The following is a 17,484-nucleotide window of genomic DNA, read 5'->3' on the forward strand; positions in this document are numbered from 1 at the left end:
CTTAGCACTAACAAGTATTAAAACTTGCTCATTTTTGGAATTAACTGTAAGTACATCAGAGTAACTTGAAACTTCTCAATCTTGGAGAGTTGGATTATTGAAATTAATGACAGCGTATAATGACCGTCATTTTAATTGATGTTGCATATTATATAGTAGAAGTATAGTGTGGCAGAGTCTTTGTGTAATTAAAGTTTCTACCTAAAAAGAAAATCAGGTAGAGTTTGTGTATATTAAAAAAAATATATGTATGTGTACATTTTAAGCTCCGAAATAGTAATCTTTTGGCTCGACGGCGAGGAATTCCAGAATGCATTCTGCTGGTCACTCAGCGCATTACGAAATACCCTGTCTTGGTGGAAAGGATACTGCAGTACACAAAGGGTGAGTGATGACTTCTGGGACAAACATTTGCCTCTTTCATTGGTTTTAACCATAGCCGAAGTGTTGTAAATAGCTATCAATACTTGTGTCCTCTGATTCATAAGATTTTTCCTTATGGAAAAACCATAAAGCCTACGAATTGGATCCATTTTGAAAAGTTGCCTGTCATAACGTATCTTGGCCAATAGCCTGAATTTTTCCAAGCAGCCCAAGGCAAGCAGGCTTCCTTATACTTGGACCCTGCCTTTCCCGTCTATATTTTCCCCATATCCAGACCCTAAGACCTCTTCCTCTTCATCTTCCTGTCTCTCCCCAGCAGTCTGATGAAACATGCGATTGATCCTCAGCTCCCCCAAGTGGTGATTTATTAGATCAAGAAAGATTTATGGAGGGACCATTTTTGACTCTGGCAATTCATTCAGTTCCAGGGCCCAACATCTGGGCATCTCCTAAGAGACTATTAATGCACAAGGCTGGACTATAAGCTCCTTGAGGGGCCTAGATTCAATACCTAATGCAGTGGCTGGTACAGAACAGGCTATCCGTAGACATATCAGTGTGGCGAATGGATAGATCAAAATGCCTGTTCCTCAAGCTAGCTGACTGATCTGGAGTACATTATTAGGGTGGAAGTTATTATGTTAACAGGGACTTGGATTTGGCCTTGTGTAAACTTGTGTTTGCTTTGCAGATCCTTGGTTCTGCCGATCATTAGTTGGGCAAGTGGATGAAATGACTTGGGCAAGCTGGGCCAGTTTCCTCCACTAAGGAGAATAATAGTCCTTATCTTATGGACTTGTTATAAAGGATGAAGTGAGATTGTTTCAGAAAGTGCCCAGTACACAGCTTGGTGTAATTAAGGTGCCCAATAAGGGGGAGCTATTTTTATGATCTTGGCTGTAATCAAATGACTTGGAGATCCTGAAAATGGTGGAGACCATAAAGGCCCCCTCTGGAAAAGTCAACTTCTAACATCCTTTTTTTTTCAGAAGGGGTAGAAATGCGTGATTTAGTCTTTCCATTTTTTCTCATCACATTAGGATAGGACCTAAGTTCAGGCAGGAATGGTGGCATCGATTCCTTATGTCTCGTTTTTTTGTTTTTTGTTTTTTGTATTTTTTCTCTTTTTGCCATTTCTAGGGCCGTTTCCATGCATATGGAGGTTCCCAGGCTAGGGGTTGAATCAGAGCTGTAGTCGCCGGCCTACGCCAGAGCCACAGCAACTTGGGATCCATCCGAGCCATGTCTGCGACCTACACCACAGCTCATGGCAATGCCGGATCCTTAATCCACTGAGCAAGGCCAGGGATGGAACCCGAAACCTCATGGTTCCTAGCTGGATTTGTTAACCACTGAGCCACGACGGGAGCGCCCCTTATGTCTCATTTTTATTGCTTCCTATAATTTAACATAAGAGAATATATAAGCACAATATAAAGAGAGAAGTCTGGAGTTCCTTGGTGGCCCAGCAGTTAGGGATCTGGAGTTGTCACTGCTGTGGCTCAGGTTTGATCCTTGGCTTCTGCATGCCGTGGGCACAGTCAAAAAAAGAAAAAAGAGAAAGGGGAAGGCCTCATCATTTTGTTCTTAGTAAAAGAATGAAAACAAAATCAAGACTTTCAGTTTGTGTTACGGTTATATTCTCTCTGTCAGATGGTGTTAGGTCAGTTCGTGCCCCTCTGAGAATCATCTCACGCCAAATTCCAGGTAGAATGCATGAACGGATTGCCTGCTGTGTGTTGGAAATGAGAAGTGTGACTGATCGCTCCTCAGATAGGGTGGTCATAGGGGCTGAATGGACTGCCATCTCCTTAGTTCGCTTGGATCTTTCCAACCAGTTCTCTCTCTGGCTTCTGGGAACATTAATTCATGTGGCTCTGTTATGGCGGTGCCTTTCGAACTTGAACTTGATACCCTTCGCCTGGGGACCTTGTTTACACGAAGACTCTGATTCAGTAGGTCTGAGGTAGAACCCCAGGTAAGCCTTTCTAATGAGACTCCCAGGTGAGCCTGATGCTGCACATTCTGTGCAAGCTGTTATAAGACAGGAATTTGTCCCCGAAGATCCGCAGTCTCCAAGCCTTTTCCTGGCTTTACTTTAAGTCACCTTGTAACTCAGCTTTGATTGGATTATCTCTCCTCAACTTTCCTATACATGAAATATGCTTTTTAGAAGGAAGTACCTTTCTTTTCTTTCTTTCTTTCTTTCTTTCTTTTTTTTTTTTTTTTTTTTTGGAAGGGCAGCTGCTTAGTTGGGTGGCAGGTGGAGTAATGTAGTGAAATAAAGGAAGTGTATTCTTTCACGGGCAGTGGGAAAATCTTCCTTGTTAACAGTAGGTGTCACAATCTGTTCCTTGGTTTCCTGACAAAGCCAGCGTGCATCTTTTGAAAACATTTAGAGGCTGGATCATTTAGACCCTTTGGAGGACTTGTTCTTGTTCCACTTTGCTGCTATTTCTGTTGCTCTAGACTCTAGAGAATAGGTCCTTTGCTCTGTTTTTCTTTTCTCCTCTCCTTCTAGGATTTTTCTGACCTCCCAAAACTTTCCCTTTTAGTTCCATTCACCTCAATAAACATCAACTACCTGGGGGTTTTAAATCAAATATTAAAAAAATAGCTAAATTTAGTTTCATCTGGACCTCCAGGAGGTTGTATCAGAAACTCCTCCAGAATTTTTTAAAAATAATCTAGAGATAAGTGATTTGGCCAGTATTTCAAGGAGTTAACAGCTGGCATGATGATTATCTACTTTTTTTTTTTTTGTCTTTTTGCCTTTTCTAGGGCCGCTCCCCTGGCATATGGAGGTTCCCAGGTCCAAACGGAGCTGTAGCTGCCAGCCTATACCACAGCTACAGCCACAGCAATGCGGGATCCGAGCCATGTCTGCAACCGACACCACACACAGCTCACGGCAACGCCGGAGCTGAGCGAGGCCAGGGATCAAACCCACAACCTCATGGTTCCTAGTCGGATTCCTTAACCACTGAGCCACGGCGGGAACTCTGATTATCTACTTTATTGGCATGAGCATGGCGGACTTACGCACTCAGCACCCTGCCTTGGTCCCATTTTTTTTTAGGTTGAAAAATGTTTTAATATATATTATTAACATATTTATCTTTATGCTAATGCAGTACTAAACTGTAATTTTGAATATTATTATTTTTTGGTCTTTTTAGGCCTGCACCCATGGCATATAGAGGTTTCCAGTCTACAGCACAGCCACACCAATGCCAGATCTGAGCTGCATCTGCAACCTACACCTCAGCTCACGGCAGCACCAGATCCTTAACCCACTGAGCGAGGCCAGGGATCGAACCCACAACCTCATGGATACTAGTCAGGCTTGTTTACCACTGAGCCATGTCGGGAACTCCTGAATAGTATTTTTTATGGAGAAAGGGAGCTAGGAAGGCAAATGAGTTGAGGACCCATTCAAGTCACCCTGCAGTTCCCTTTCGGGAAAGGACTTGAACTTGGGCTTGTAGCTCACTTAAGTTCTAAGAAGCTTGGTGTGGGGATTATTGGAATACTTATTATTTTCTGGGAATATTATTGTCTGGGAAGGTGGAAGGAAAACTGAACTTGGGATATAACACATTCACTGCTCTAGGGAGGAAGGTCAGACCTGTCTCTGGAACTCCTGGCAATCGCATGGTCACAGTGTTTCAGATGAAGCATCTGATAAATAAATCTTCTTAATGACATATTTTAACCATCCTTTTAGGGAGGAAGGGTGTAGAGTGAAGACAGAATATTTGAAGTTAATGCAATATTTCTGTTACAGAATTTTTTGCTGTCTGGATCATATATTTAACTGTATTTAAAACTAAAGAAAAAGTATCTTCCTTAGAAGACGGGCTTATTTCATGGTGTTTGTTCTTTCTTTTTCCCATGCAGAGAGCACTGAAGAACAGAAAGACTTATGCAAAGCTCTTTGCTTAATTAAAGACATGATTGCAGCCGTGGATTTAAAAGTCAGCGAGTATGAGAAAAAACAAAAATGGCTTGAGATCCTAAGTAAGATCGAAAACAAAACATACACCAAGCTCAAAAACGGCCACGTCTTTCGGAAGCAGGCGCTGATGAGTAAAGAGAGGACCCTTCTGTATGAGGGCCTTGTTTATTGGAAAACTGCAACAGGTCGTTTCAAAGGTACAGTGGCTCAGACAGGCCAATTTCTCCCTCTTTCATGCACCTGATTCATTTAACAGAAGACAGATTACAAAAACCAAACCAAACCAAACCAAAAACAAAGAATGGTTCAGCAGTGCAGGCACACACACAAACACCGGGTCAGTGGAAAGATTCCTGTAGGATTGAGTTGGAAAGGTCAACAGACCAGGGTGCCCCAGGCTATAAGCTCTTGGGGGCAGTTTGTTGCCACAAGCGAAGGGCTTCTTAGGTATTGTGTGGGTTTTCAAGTTTGAGATGTTTGAGTCAAAAGAACTGAGAATTCTGCTAATAGTTGGTGCAGAAATATTATTCAGGCAAATGTAGTGTGTTGAAAGTCCAGAGTGTGTTGTGCCAAGCGAGCCTGGGGCTCAGACCATCGAGGGGAGAAATGAATTTGAAACATCATCCTTGGGACTGAGCAATGTAATGCATAAATATACATGCTGATGTGGATGTGCTGTTTTCTGTTGGGCATTAACCTCCTAATCTGGTTAAAGTCTAAAACAGTTTATTCTGATCCTTTAAGGGCTGACTCTGTAGCTTGCACCTTGTCTGAGACTTTCTCGACCCTGGCCACTGGACTTAAAACCCTAGAATGGCCTCTGGAGTGTAAAATATTTACAGACGCCCAAGTCTCCTCCCAGAGGTTCTGACTTTATTGATGTGAGGATGAAGCCCAGGCATAGGGATGCTGAAAAGTGCCTATGTGAGTTTGAAGGCAGGATTAAGCACAGCTGGCCTGATTTCCTTGTTTCTAATGTATCTTAGTAACTTCCTTAGGTAAGCAATGAGAGGAAGAGGTTGCTACATTCCAAGTACCCCGAGGTTGGTACCCATTGCAGGATTATCAAGATTTTGTGGTAAAATCTTGATAATCTTGATAAGATTTAGTTGCAACAAATGACCCAAATGGGATTTGTTGATCAGCAACTCCGCAATGTTGCAACTAAACATTAACCACAATTAGAATATTAACCACAAGTAAAATGTTAACTGCAGTCTGTAGACCTATTGCTCCAAGTCATTTGCTCTTAATCTGATTTGAAGAATGAGCAGCGTGGTACCTTTGCGGTAGAATGCTTAGTGGTACACTGAAGGTGGTTTCTTGTGAACATTATGTAAGGGAAGTGTGGGATTATTGACTTCCCTCAGATCAGAGCAGATTAGTTATATATATATTAGTATAGACAATACATATTAGTATAATCAAGGCAGAAGCTGCCCATGAACGTTTTAAATTAAGCATCTTTTTTGCCCTAAAGGTAAGGGCTTGCTCCATTCTATTAGAATCTTCTTTTTTATTTTTAATATTATTATTTTTTCTTTTTTATGGCTGCACCTGTGGCACGAAGTTCCCAGGCTAGGGGTCAAATTGGAGCTGCAGCTGCCAGCCTACACCACAGCCACAGGAACACAAGATCCGAGCCGTATCTTTGACCTGTGCTGCAGCTTGTGGCAACACTGGATCCTTAACCCACTGAGCAAGGTTAGGGATCAAACCTGTATCCTCACGGAGACTATGTTGGGTTCTTAACCTGCTGAGTCACAGTGGGAACTCCTATTTTAACTTTTTATAATAAAGGCTCAGGGCAATCTTTCTTAAGCTGATTAATATCTATGATGCTCCCGATTTATTTATTTTTTTCTTTGGTTTGCTCCCACAGCATGCAGAAGTTCCCTGGCTGGGATTGAACCCGAGCCACAGAAGTGACAATGCTAAATCCTCAACTGCTGGGCCACAGGGAACTCCCTAGAACCTTTGTTTTAATTGGATATGTTTCTTATTTTGAAAGCTATGACATTAAATTTTACTTGAGATTTATCTGTACTGACAGTGACACACACAGCCACGCACACTTAACCACAGCTCACCTACTATCTATAAACTAGATCTTTAGCTATCATAAGATAGGCATTTTCATAAAAGTTTTATAGTTAGACTAAATCTTAGTCTTTTTATTTTTAATACATTAAATTACTTAAACATGAAATCTGAATATTTAATAAAGGCATTTTAACTACAGTTTGCTTAATACTAGTAATATTTTTTTTTCCTTTGAAGATATCCTAGCTCTGCTTCTAACTGATGTGCTGCTCTTTTTACAAGAAAAAGACCAGAAATACATCTTTGCAGCTGTTGTAAGTATATGGCCATGTGATGAATATTTTAACTGGTTATATTCCACAGCTCCATGAAAAATGCCTGGAATTCCTCGTGAAATTAAATGGTCCATTGGCAAGATCATGCCTATGGTATATTCCCATTTTCAGCGATTATAGTATTTAGGAACGAGCCTGTAATTGGATTTACCAGGCATGATACGTGTTCATTTATCTCAATGGGGACTGGTAGTCAGCCAATGCAGCCGTTTCGCCAATGGTGAAATACTGAAGTCCTTTGGTACTGTTTGGTGAATGGGCACTGCCCTAAACCCCACGAGGGACCCTCTGCTGTCTTGGTCTATCTTGGTCTTTCCTCCAGGAATTCCCCGCCCCCATTCCTGACTTTGCAGCCACTCAGATGTTCGTGCTGAGAACAGCCGGTCACTTTTGGCACCTCCCCCTCTCTCTCCCCATTGGACAGGGCCTGCTGCACCAGTTGCTAACTCCCTTCACAACTGTCAGGGTGTTCCAAACGTGAGAATGCTATCCTGGTATCTAAAGTGTACAGAGAATACTTTCTTATATCCACCATCATGCTACTCATCACTAAGGTTCTTCATGTAACACTTGTCTTTGTAGCGTGCTATGTAAACCTCATTGCCAGCACAGAGTGAGACTCAGACTAGCAGTAAAACCAGTATTTTATAATGTTTCTTACGCAGCATCTCACTTCAAGATAGAAGATGTCCTCAGGTAACCCCTTGTCAGCATCCTGGAGCATCAGGCCCTATTATAGGCAAGAATTTAAGCTGCAGCACCGGTGTAGGCCGTTAATGGTGACTCTCTACATTAGTGTTTATCATCCATTGACTGGTAGGATATGTGGGTACCATTAGCAGATATCCCCAATTCCAGCTGGTTTGGGCAAATTCAAAGCTTCAGGAAGTTTCTCTTACACTGTTCAGAGGCAAGAAAGAAGTATGCCTGCCCAGTGGTGGATTCTGGGGAGGAAGAGGCTGGAGCAGTGTTTCAGCTGCCTGTCTGTACTCGTCAGCTTGGCCCAAGTGGGCTTCTTCACCCTGTTCAGCACCTTGATTCTCATCAGCACAGCGATGCCAAGTTGTGTAAAAGTCAGAGATTATTTCACAAGCTCCACCAGAGGATAGCAAGAGGCCTTAAATTCGTCCCATGGCCCTGATCCATCTGAGCTACATGTATTACACATTTTATGAGAACTTACTGATTTGTCCAACAACCCATCTTTGCTATTATCTTGGATGCTTTGAAAGAATACAGAGAAAATAAGCTGGAAGCAGGACCATTTTGTTTGTCTTGTGGGATGGTGAGGGCCATGCTGGAAGAGAAAACAAATTCACACTACATGTTTATAGAAACAAAGATTTCTTCAAAAACAAAGACCTGAAAGAGAAGCAAATCCTGCTTCTTGGGTAGCATTATCAGCCAAATGACCTGCTGATGGATCAAGAATTATTCACAGCACAGAGACAACTATCTTGTTTTCTAGGACAACATGCATGTGGTTTCAGATCAAGTTGTGATTCTCAGCTTAAAGTATGTCCTGAAATATGGATCTGTCCCTCTTTGTTTTTTAATGATTTTTATTTTTTCCATCATAGCTGGTTTACAGTGTTCTGTCAATTTTCTACTGTACAGCATGGGATCCAGTCACACATACATATATACATTCTTTTTCACATATTATCATGCTCCATCATAAGTGACTAGACATAGTTCCCAATGCTATACTCTCATTATTTATTCATTCCAAAGGCAATAGTTTGCATCTATTAACCCCAGATTCCCAGTCCATCCTACTCCCTACCCATCCCCCTTGGCAACCCTAAGTCTCTTCTCCAAGTCCATGATTTTCTTCTCTGTGGAAAGGTTCATTTGTGCTGTATATTAGATTTCAGATATAAGTGATATCATATGGTATTTATCTTTCTCTTTCTGACTTACTTCACTCAGGATGAGAGTCTCTAGTTCCATCCATATTGCTGCATGCAAATGGCATTATTTTGTTCTTTTTTATGGCTGAGTAGTATTCCATTGTGTATATATACAATAATATAATAATAGCCTTATGAGAGACTTTCATTTGTGTTTAAAGAGGACTGAGTAGAAATGGGAGTAGGAACAAATCTAAGAAATGAGTAGGAAAAAGTAGATGCATTCACTAAATCCTGAAATACTGAATCTAGGAGGATCTCTTGAACATCAAAGAAGGTAACTTCAAAATAAGTGTCTTTCAAAAAAAGACTGAGCACATGCAAGTGCAAGGTAAGAATACGAGCACGCCCTGAAGATGTTGTTATCATAATGGAATCCTCAATGGAATGGCTTACTAGTAGAATCAGCCTCTTTGTGGAATCACCATTGGGTCTGGTGTTGCAGCAGGGCTGAATGCAGTAGTTCCCTCTACTCTTTTGCTCTGGTAGAGGTCATCAACTCCAGGGGTTGTGGGGTTTGGGCAGAAAATGCAAATGAGTGAACTGGATGGAACTCTTGCTATCGGGGAGCTCATAGAGAGCAGTAGGGACCTCAGTGAGCTGGCGAATATGTCCTGTTGCTCAGACAGGCCAGGGATGACTCAGCTATCGCTTGTGTTTTAAAATGAGGATCTGGGGCCCAGGATGGCCAATCTTCTGCTTTCCCCCCAAATCCAGAAATCTAGAGTATTTGATTTTAAGGGAAATGCTTCAATTTTTAAATGCCATCAACTATTGTAAAAAAAAAATCCGTTGTTAAAATGCTGTGGCACAAACAGAGCCTCTCTGCAGCCTAAGTTAGGCCTTTGCAACACTAGTTTTTGACATCTGTCTCCAGAGACATTCCCTCCATTCCTAGAGATTTAATTTGAATTCTTGATCAGGTCTAGTGTTCATGTATGATTAGCATGAACAATGTCCTTGGTACCTCCTGGTCTGTTGTGATTGAATTAACACTACTTTCTACCCACAGACATATTTTTTCACTTTTAAAATATGTGACCCCTCCACCTCCTCTCCTCTTGCGACACTATAAACACCCAGTTCAAGTCATCTATTCTTGCTGATGTCTCCTTTGATTCAAGCCTTCTCTGCCTCTTTCTGAACAGAGGCTGCTGACCTTCTAAGCTGAAGAAGCTGAAACTGCATTGCCAGAAGAAAAGCAGATAAGGTTTTAGGTAGTAGATCCATGATTGAAGAAGGGATATTAACGTGCTCATGGGATCTCCCTAATCAGAAAGGGCAGCGTTCTAAAAACTCGGCCACAATGAAGCTTTTTCTTTCATGAGCGAAGGCAGTGCTCAGGACTGGGTAGACCAGCGGTCTGTCCCAACATGGGTGGTGTGTGTGTGTGTGTGTGTGTGTGTGTGTGTGTGTGTGTGTGTGTGTGTGCGCGTGTGTGTGTGTGTGTGTGTATTTGCACCTCTTAAGAATGGAATGAAGATGGAGTTCCCATTGTGGCGCGGTGGAAACGAATCCGACTAGGAACCATGAGGTTGCAGGTTCAATCCCTGGACTTGCTCAGTGGGTTAAGGATCTGGCGTTGCCGTGAGCTGTGGTGTAGGTTGCAGACGTGCCTCGGATCCCATGTTGCTGTGGCTGTCGTGTAGGCCGGCAGCTGTAGCTCTGATTGGGCCCCTAGCATGGGAACCTCCATATGCTGTGGCTGCAGACCTAAAAAGCAAACAAAACCACAATGGGATGAAGATGGAATGAAGAGGTACTCTGGTCATTGCCTCTCATACCACTTCAGATGTCATAAAGCCGTGTGGTGCTGAGAAAGCAGACAAGTCAGGACTGAGAGTCAGCAGGGGGGATGGAGCTGTGTGTTCTGGATAAAGGTGTCACTCAGTCCATGAGGGAGAAGCAAAACCACACTCTGTAACGGACTCTGTAAACAGTGGTAGAAGCCACAAACCAAAGAAGATGCTTCATGTTTAGCCCTCAAGCTGTTCATCCTGCAGGCATTCTTTTGTCTCTCCTGTCCACTCCAGCAACCTATCCAAATTAGTATTATTGGTGTCTTGTTCATCTTTGAACCCCAGTGCTTAGAATGGGGCCTTGCAGGATCACAGTAAGCTTTGGAAGAAGAAGGGATTTAATCATGGCTTGGGTGCCAAGTTTTAGACATTTCCTATTTCTGTCTGATGGAATTGTGCTAAATAGAGTTCTCAGACATTTGCTGAGTCGTGCCTACTTTATTCGAAACTATGTGTTAGGCATAAGAGGATGAATTAGACCCATTCCTGCCCAGCAAGGGCTCACCTGGTTGGTGGGAACAAGGGGCATTTGCAGGTAGGCGTTAGGCTCTTGCGCTTGGTGCTGTAATGGCAGAAGACCTTGGTTCTGTGAAATCTGAGGTCTTGCCTCCCCATTCTTACCTTTCCTTTTTATAGTCAGTCTATTCTTTGGTACTTGGGTTTCCTTATCCATCACCTTGTTGAAACATTGTTAATCTGCCAAACCCAATGGACTCCTTAGATCTTCCAACCCTCTTAATCCCTTTGTAATATTGATACTCTGTTTCCAATACCATGCCCTTCTAGAACGATCCCTCCATCCCTGGCTACAAAATTTTTGAGCTTTTTTAAAAATTACCTCTCTGATTGTTCTGCCTTTTAAAAAGCTGTCTCTTTAAACCACCAATGCTTAAGGACAAACATTCTCCTATATCGTCTCTTTCCATCCTTTCTTCATCGTACCCTTTCCATCGGAGACCGTATCCACTCGCACAGCTCTTCTGAAGAGTCCGAAGTGAAATAAAGATTGGCCTAACACATTGCTTTCCTTGGCTGCTGCGTTCTGTGAGACCCTTGCTTTAGATGGGACGCTGTTTCATCTGTACCCCATCCTGTTTTACACAGGATCAGAAGCCGTCCGTTATTTCCCTTCAGAAGCTCATTGCTAGGGAAGTTGCGAATGAGGAGCGAGGAATGTTTCTGATCAGCGCTTCGTCCGCTGGTCCTGAGATGTATGAAATTCATACCAACTCCAAGGAGGAACGGAACGCCTGGATGAGACGGATCCAACAGGCAGTAGAAAGGTAACGTTTTCTTCTGTCCGCCCTCTAGGAAATGGACTTGTTCAATTGCAGAACATTTTCTAACGGTGCCTCCCCTGCATGAAAACTTAGCCTCCGCCAGAATACTCCGTCTGCCTCCCGCCCCCGCCCCCGCCGGCCGTAGCCCCTCTTCCACATCTGCGCCTTTGCTCTCCGCACCTCCCCGCATGTAACACCCCATTCCCCTCTGCCTGTGTGACTCCCGCTCGTCTTGGCGCAGCTCATGGCTCACCTCCTTCGTGAAGACCTCCTCAGGTCTGGTGCTCTCGTCCTTATCCGGAATTCCTTAATACCTGCTCTCTCAGGCATTTATTTGGTGCTTGTCATCTACTGCCCGGTGGCTGTTATCTTTGTCTTTATGTATATATGTTTGCTTCTTAGATTGGAAGCCCCTTGAGGGCAGGGACCATGTCTTAGGTTCCTCTCTGTCCCTCATTGTGAAGAATCATTCAATAAACATTTTTAGATTGGTGGATCTTAGTGTGCTATGTCAATGTACCCCTCATTACTTGTGCAAAGACATATATATATATATATATATATATATATATATATATCATTCTTAATGGTAATTTGATTAGTTCGATCTTGAATGATCTTGTATAAAATTCCCCCACCCCAAGTGCAGCCCACCCAAGCTGGCATCCTACCATTATGCCCTCCGGTCTCTCTACTCTACCCTCATTAAGAATGGAAGTATAGGAGTTCCCGTCGTGGCTCAGTGGTTAATGAATCTGACTAGGAACCATGAGGTTGTGGGTTCGATCCCTGGCCTCACTCAGTGGGTTAAGGATCCTGCGTTGCCATGAGCTGTGGTGTAGGTCTGAGATGCGGCTCAGATCTGGCGTTGCTGTGGCTGTGGTGTAGGCTGGCAATAACAGCTCCAATTAGACCCCTAGCCTGGGAACCTCCATATGCCATGGATGAGGCCCTAAAAAGACAAAAGACTAAATAAATAAATAAATAAATAAAGGAATGGAAGTACAGGCAGTAGAAAACAAACATGACTTTTGTTGTACCTGCTGCTGACATTGGTACTGTGTGTATATGTTTGTACGTGCATTTGCTTTTTGGAATATTTGAGTCATCCTACACGGCTGACTTTGAGACCTATGTTATATTATGCAAGGTCCGTTATATACTCAAGAAAATCAAATCTCTCGGCCAGGGGCATGGGGAATTGTCTTTATGCTGAATTCTTCTTCTCTGAACAATTCTACTGCCAAGTTCCCGTGTCTTTCTCATGAACCTAAAGATACTTGCATGTGGTTTCAGTTGTCTCTCTTGACTGTTGTCTTTTAAAGTTGCCCAGAAGAAGAAGGGGGAAAGACAAGTGAATCAGATGAAGAGAGGCGGAGAGCTGAAGTCAGAGTGGCCAAAATTCAGCAATGTCAAGGTACAATGCTGGTGCCTCTGGCTCCCTGGTCTTGAGGGTTTTTTATGGGATGTTGGGAAAGCCCAGGTGTCATGAATGGGAAGTTATGACTAAATGATTGACTTTCGGCACCCAAGGTCCACCTGCCATTAAAAAAAAAAAAATACTGGCACTAAAAGTGCTCAAATAAAATGACTCCCTGTCTCCTTCTCCCTTAGTGATTAAAAACATGTTTTAAAAATTCTGCATATAACATAACAGCAACTGTGGGCAGTATGGTAAGACAGGCATTGGACTTGTTGTCCAGTGGTTTGATTTTAGATCCTGCTGCTGTCAGGTCATAGTTGTATGACTTTGGACAAGGAAGCCGGTCAGTCTGGTCCTCAGTGTCCAGAACTGCGACGTAAGGACACGAGATGAATTCAGAGAGTCTAAGCTCTGGCCTGGCATTAGCCACCTTTTGGGAGGTCTTTAAAAATGCCAGAGCCTGGCCCTCACCCTAAGCCAATGCACCCAGAATCTGAAGGCCACGGGGTGTAGACGTGAGTGATTTAAACTCATCCCCAGTGATGCCAAGGCAAACTGAGAGCCCCTGGATTCGCCGCTGGTGAAGGTCCCCTTGAGCTCAAAGGCATCTGTGACATGTTGAAATCCCAGGAAGATGACGCAGATGAAGATGGTTACAGAAATTGGATGTTGAGGAACAAACACGTAAATCAGCATGTTTGGTTTTGACCGGCACTGGCTGAAGGCCGAGCCGCTCCAGCCTTCACGGTGTTTCTCTTCGTGGGTCCAGCTCGTCGCAGATGGTGCCGCCTCAAATTTCATCTCTGAGCTTCATGTTTAGTCTTAATCAAAAACAGCCCAAATAAACAAAGATGGGCTTTGCCAGTTTTTCTGGAATTAGGGGAATGGGAAAGGAAACGAACCTTAATTGAGTACACCAAATTTACAGAAGAGACCATGGGAGCTGGGAGATGTTAAGTCATTTGCTGGAAGCTACAGTCACCAAGTGGAACGGTTAGGATTTGAACCTCTTTCGGTCCCACCCAGCAATTTGTACTTGACCTGTTAGACCCTACTGCTTGCTAATGAGCAACATCTTTATCGTGTGGCTTGGATTTTCATATTAGTTGTGTGCATGTTATGAATAATCCTCTGTGGTGAATGCTATTTCTTAGAAATACTCAGTAACCAAGACCAACAAATTTGTGCATATTTGGAAGAGAAGCTGCATATTTACGCTGAACTTGGAGAACTGAGTGGATTTGAGGATGTCCATCTAGAGCCACACCTCCTCATTAAACTGGACCCCGGAGAGCCTCCCCAGGCGGCCTCGTTACTGGCAGCAGCACTGAAAGAAGGTGAGTTGCTTCTAGGAGGATTTGGTGTAACAAATTCAGAAAATGTTTTATTGAGCATCTACTCTGTGCCGCATACCACAGCCTTGGTGCTAAGACTACAGGAGAATAAGACAAGTCTCTACCCCCCGCCCCCGGAACCTCTCTTCCACAAACAGCAAAATATTTTAAAATTTTTCAGATTGTGTCAAGCACTATGAAGAAAAATAGGGTAAGGGGAGTAGAGAGTGATGGGGTTGGGGAGGTTCTGTTTCTGGGGACGATGACCAGGGAAGGCCTCTTTGATATGATCATATGTAAGCAGACCAGAAAGAAGTGAGAAAGCCAAGTCGATATCTGGGGCAAGAGTGGTCCAGATGTCGAGAACCGCAGATGCAAAGGCCCTGAGGCAGGCAAGTGCCAGGCTTGTTTGAGGAACAGCAAGGAGGACGGAACAGGCAGAGTGCAGTAAGAGGTAGTGAGTGACAGGAGATGAGTTAGAGTCGGCTGGGACTCAGATTACCTGGACCAGATCAACGTAAGGACTTTGAGGTTCATGCTGAGGGGGATGGGAAGCAGTACAGAGTTTTGAAGAGAGAAAGGACTTGATCTGTGTTGTAAAGGAACCCTCTGAGTGCTGTGGGGAGGATGAGGGAGTCTAAGGTGGAGCCGTGGGAGTTGGTGGCTGAGGTTGGGCAGAGGACAAGATCAATGAAGGTGGAAACATTGAGGAGATGTGAGGCCAGGGTATTGGAAGGCCTCTGTTCACAGAAGTGAAATTACAGAGAATTTTGACAGGAGTGGCATTGGGGGAGGTGAGAGAATTTGCACTAGGTGCCACGTGGTTCAAGAAGCCTGAGGGTGAGTGGCAACCAGGAGGGCCAGCGAGTGGTGTAACCTGATGGCATCAACTGGGGGAAAAACAGGTTTAGGGAGGAAATGGGGCTGAGATCCCAGAAGCGACAAAAGGGACAAAGGGCTTGGGAGATAAAGCCTCCACCACCTGAGGGTGTGCTGTCATTCAGTATAAGGGCTGATAGCCCTCTGTCCCACCCACCTGTTATTGTAACTGTAGTTTTATTGGAACGCAGCCATATGCACCTGTTACATGTTGTCTGTGGCTGTTTTTCATGCTGTGATGGCAAAGATGAATAGTTGCAGCAGAGAGTGTATAGCCTACAAAGCCTGAAATAGTTACTGTCTGGTTGCTTGCAGAAAACATTGGCCAAACTGTCTTAGAATCTCAAAACACCACCTTTGGAAGTGAATATAGAAGCCATGGCATCTCTGGTCTCTGTTTCACAGCCGAGGAGGCTGCAGTCTTGAGGAGGGTGTGGAGGCTGAGAAGTGGGGTCCTCTGATGGGATTACTTTCCTCCATCATTAGATATTCATTGTACACCTACTGTGTGCCCTGCTGTTAGGAGGGATGCTTTCATAGAAACTTCCAGTTGGGGAAGATAGACAATACACAAAGGAGCAAGATAATTCCAGGAAGTCCCAGGAAAATAAGATCATGGGACAGGATGAGGTGAGGGCTTTGCTGCCGAGAGGTCAGGGAAGAGGGTGCTGGGATTATGTTTTGAGGAGAGAATTGGCAGATGAGGAGGAGCCGGCTGTGTGGTGATCTGGGGAGAACCCCTCCTGGGCAGAGAGCAAGGGAGTCCATAGTCCCTGCACATGGGATGAGCTTGGTATCTTCAAGGAAAGCAGGAGAGCCAGGTGGCAGGAGTTTAGGTGAGGCTGCTGTGGGGGATGGGGGCAGAGACCAGATCTTTGTGGTTAAAAAAGAGAGAGATTTTATCCCCAAATCAGTGGAAAGTCAGTTGTTGGAAATTTTCGACCATGGGTGTAGCATGATCTTATTCGTGTCTTGGAAAGGATGGCAGCTGCTGAGTGGGGAACAGATCAGGAGACTGGTCTGCCTGGAGACTGTTAGGAGGTGGTTGCAGAGGCTGAGATGAGAGAGGCCAGGCCCTCAGTCTAGACCAGGACTATTGGCCATGCAAGGAGAGACAAGTGGGCAGGTGCAAGGGATCACACCACGAGGCCGTGGGTTTGATCCCTGGCCTCACTCAATGGGTTAAGTTGATTTTAGAAACAAAGCCCAAAGGACTTTCAGATGGGGTTGACATGAACCAGGGACCCTCTCGATGATGTCTTTATCGAAGAAGCCACCTGCTCTCAGCTTCAGTCTGTGCCATTGGGCGTTTTGTGATGCTTTAATACCCAGACAGTAGAGCTTAGCACTGACGCTGTGCTGGGCTGCAGGAGCATTAGCTGTTTGTGTGTCTCTCCTCCTCCAGTCTGCACACTCTCCTTATTGGTTAGTCGATGCCCAGTGGCCCCTCGACCAGAGTTGGTGCCCAGTGAGTAGTTGCTGAGTTGAATCACTGGACAAGTGTTTTAGTAATGTTTGTACAGGAGTTCCCATCATGGTGCGATGGAAACGAGTCTTACTGGGATCTATGAGGTTGTGGGTTCGATCCCTGGCCTCACTCAGTGGGTTAAGGATCCAGCGTTGCTGTGAGCCATGGTGTGGGTCGCAGATGCGGCTCGGATCTGGTGTTGCTGTGGCTGTGGTGCAGCCTGGCAGCAACAGCTCCAATTAGACCCCTAGCCCGGGAAGCTCCATGTGTAGCCGGTGTGGACCTAAAAGGACAAAAGACAAAAAAAAAAGAAAAAAAAGAAAAAGAAGAAAAAAAAAGAAAAGAAAGAAAGAAAAAGAAATATTTGTACAGTCCTTAAAATTAGACTACTCTGTGTGCAGTTGCAAATCTTTTATTGTTAAAAAAAAAAAAAAACCCTACTCTCTTAGTGTGATGTTTTCCAATCTTATCAATCCTAAGAGTAGCCTTTGGTGCTTGTTTAAAGTTCAAGTCCTGGGAGTTTCTATTGTGGATTAGCGGTAATGAACCCAACTAGAGTCCATGAGGATGTGGGTTTGATCCTTGGCCTCGCTCATTGGGTTAAGGATCTGGCGTTGCCCTGAGCTATGGTAGAGGTCACAGGTATGGCTCAGATCCCACATTGTTGT

At 44.1% G+C, this 17,484-nt stretch overlaps 1 protein-coding gene across 4 annotated transcripts in view; it reads left to right on the forward strand.

Annotated features, from left to right (window-relative positions):
* ARHGEF28 (Rho guanine nucleotide exchange factor 28) overlaps positions 1 to 17,484 on the forward strand; it is a 340,195-nt gene that overhangs the window by 270,506 nt on the left and 52,205 nt on the right. For all 4 annotated transcript variants that reach the window (XM_047778093.1, XM_047778094.1, XM_047778095.1 and 1 more), the window contains 6 exons: positions 267 to 384; positions 4,285 to 4,539; positions 6,623 to 6,699; positions 11,537 to 11,715; positions 13,038 to 13,129; positions 14,290 to 14,472. In XM_047778093.1, coding sequence (XP_047634049.1) covers positions 267 to 384; positions 4,285 to 4,539; positions 6,623 to 6,699; positions 11,537 to 11,715; positions 13,038 to 13,129; positions 14,290 to 14,472 — 904 coding nt within the window. The remainder of the gene's footprint in view (positions 1 to 266; positions 385 to 4,284; positions 4,540 to 6,622; positions 6,700 to 11,536; positions 11,716 to 13,037; positions 13,130 to 14,289; positions 14,473 to 17,484) is intronic.

Source organism: Phacochoerus africanus, chromosome 4, assembly GCF_016906955.1.
Source record: "Phacochoerus africanus isolate WHEZ1 chromosome 4, ROS_Pafr_v1, whole genome shotgun sequence".
NCBI classification, from domain to species: domain Eukaryota; kingdom Metazoa; phylum Chordata; class Mammalia; order Artiodactyla; family Suidae; genus Phacochoerus; species Phacochoerus africanus.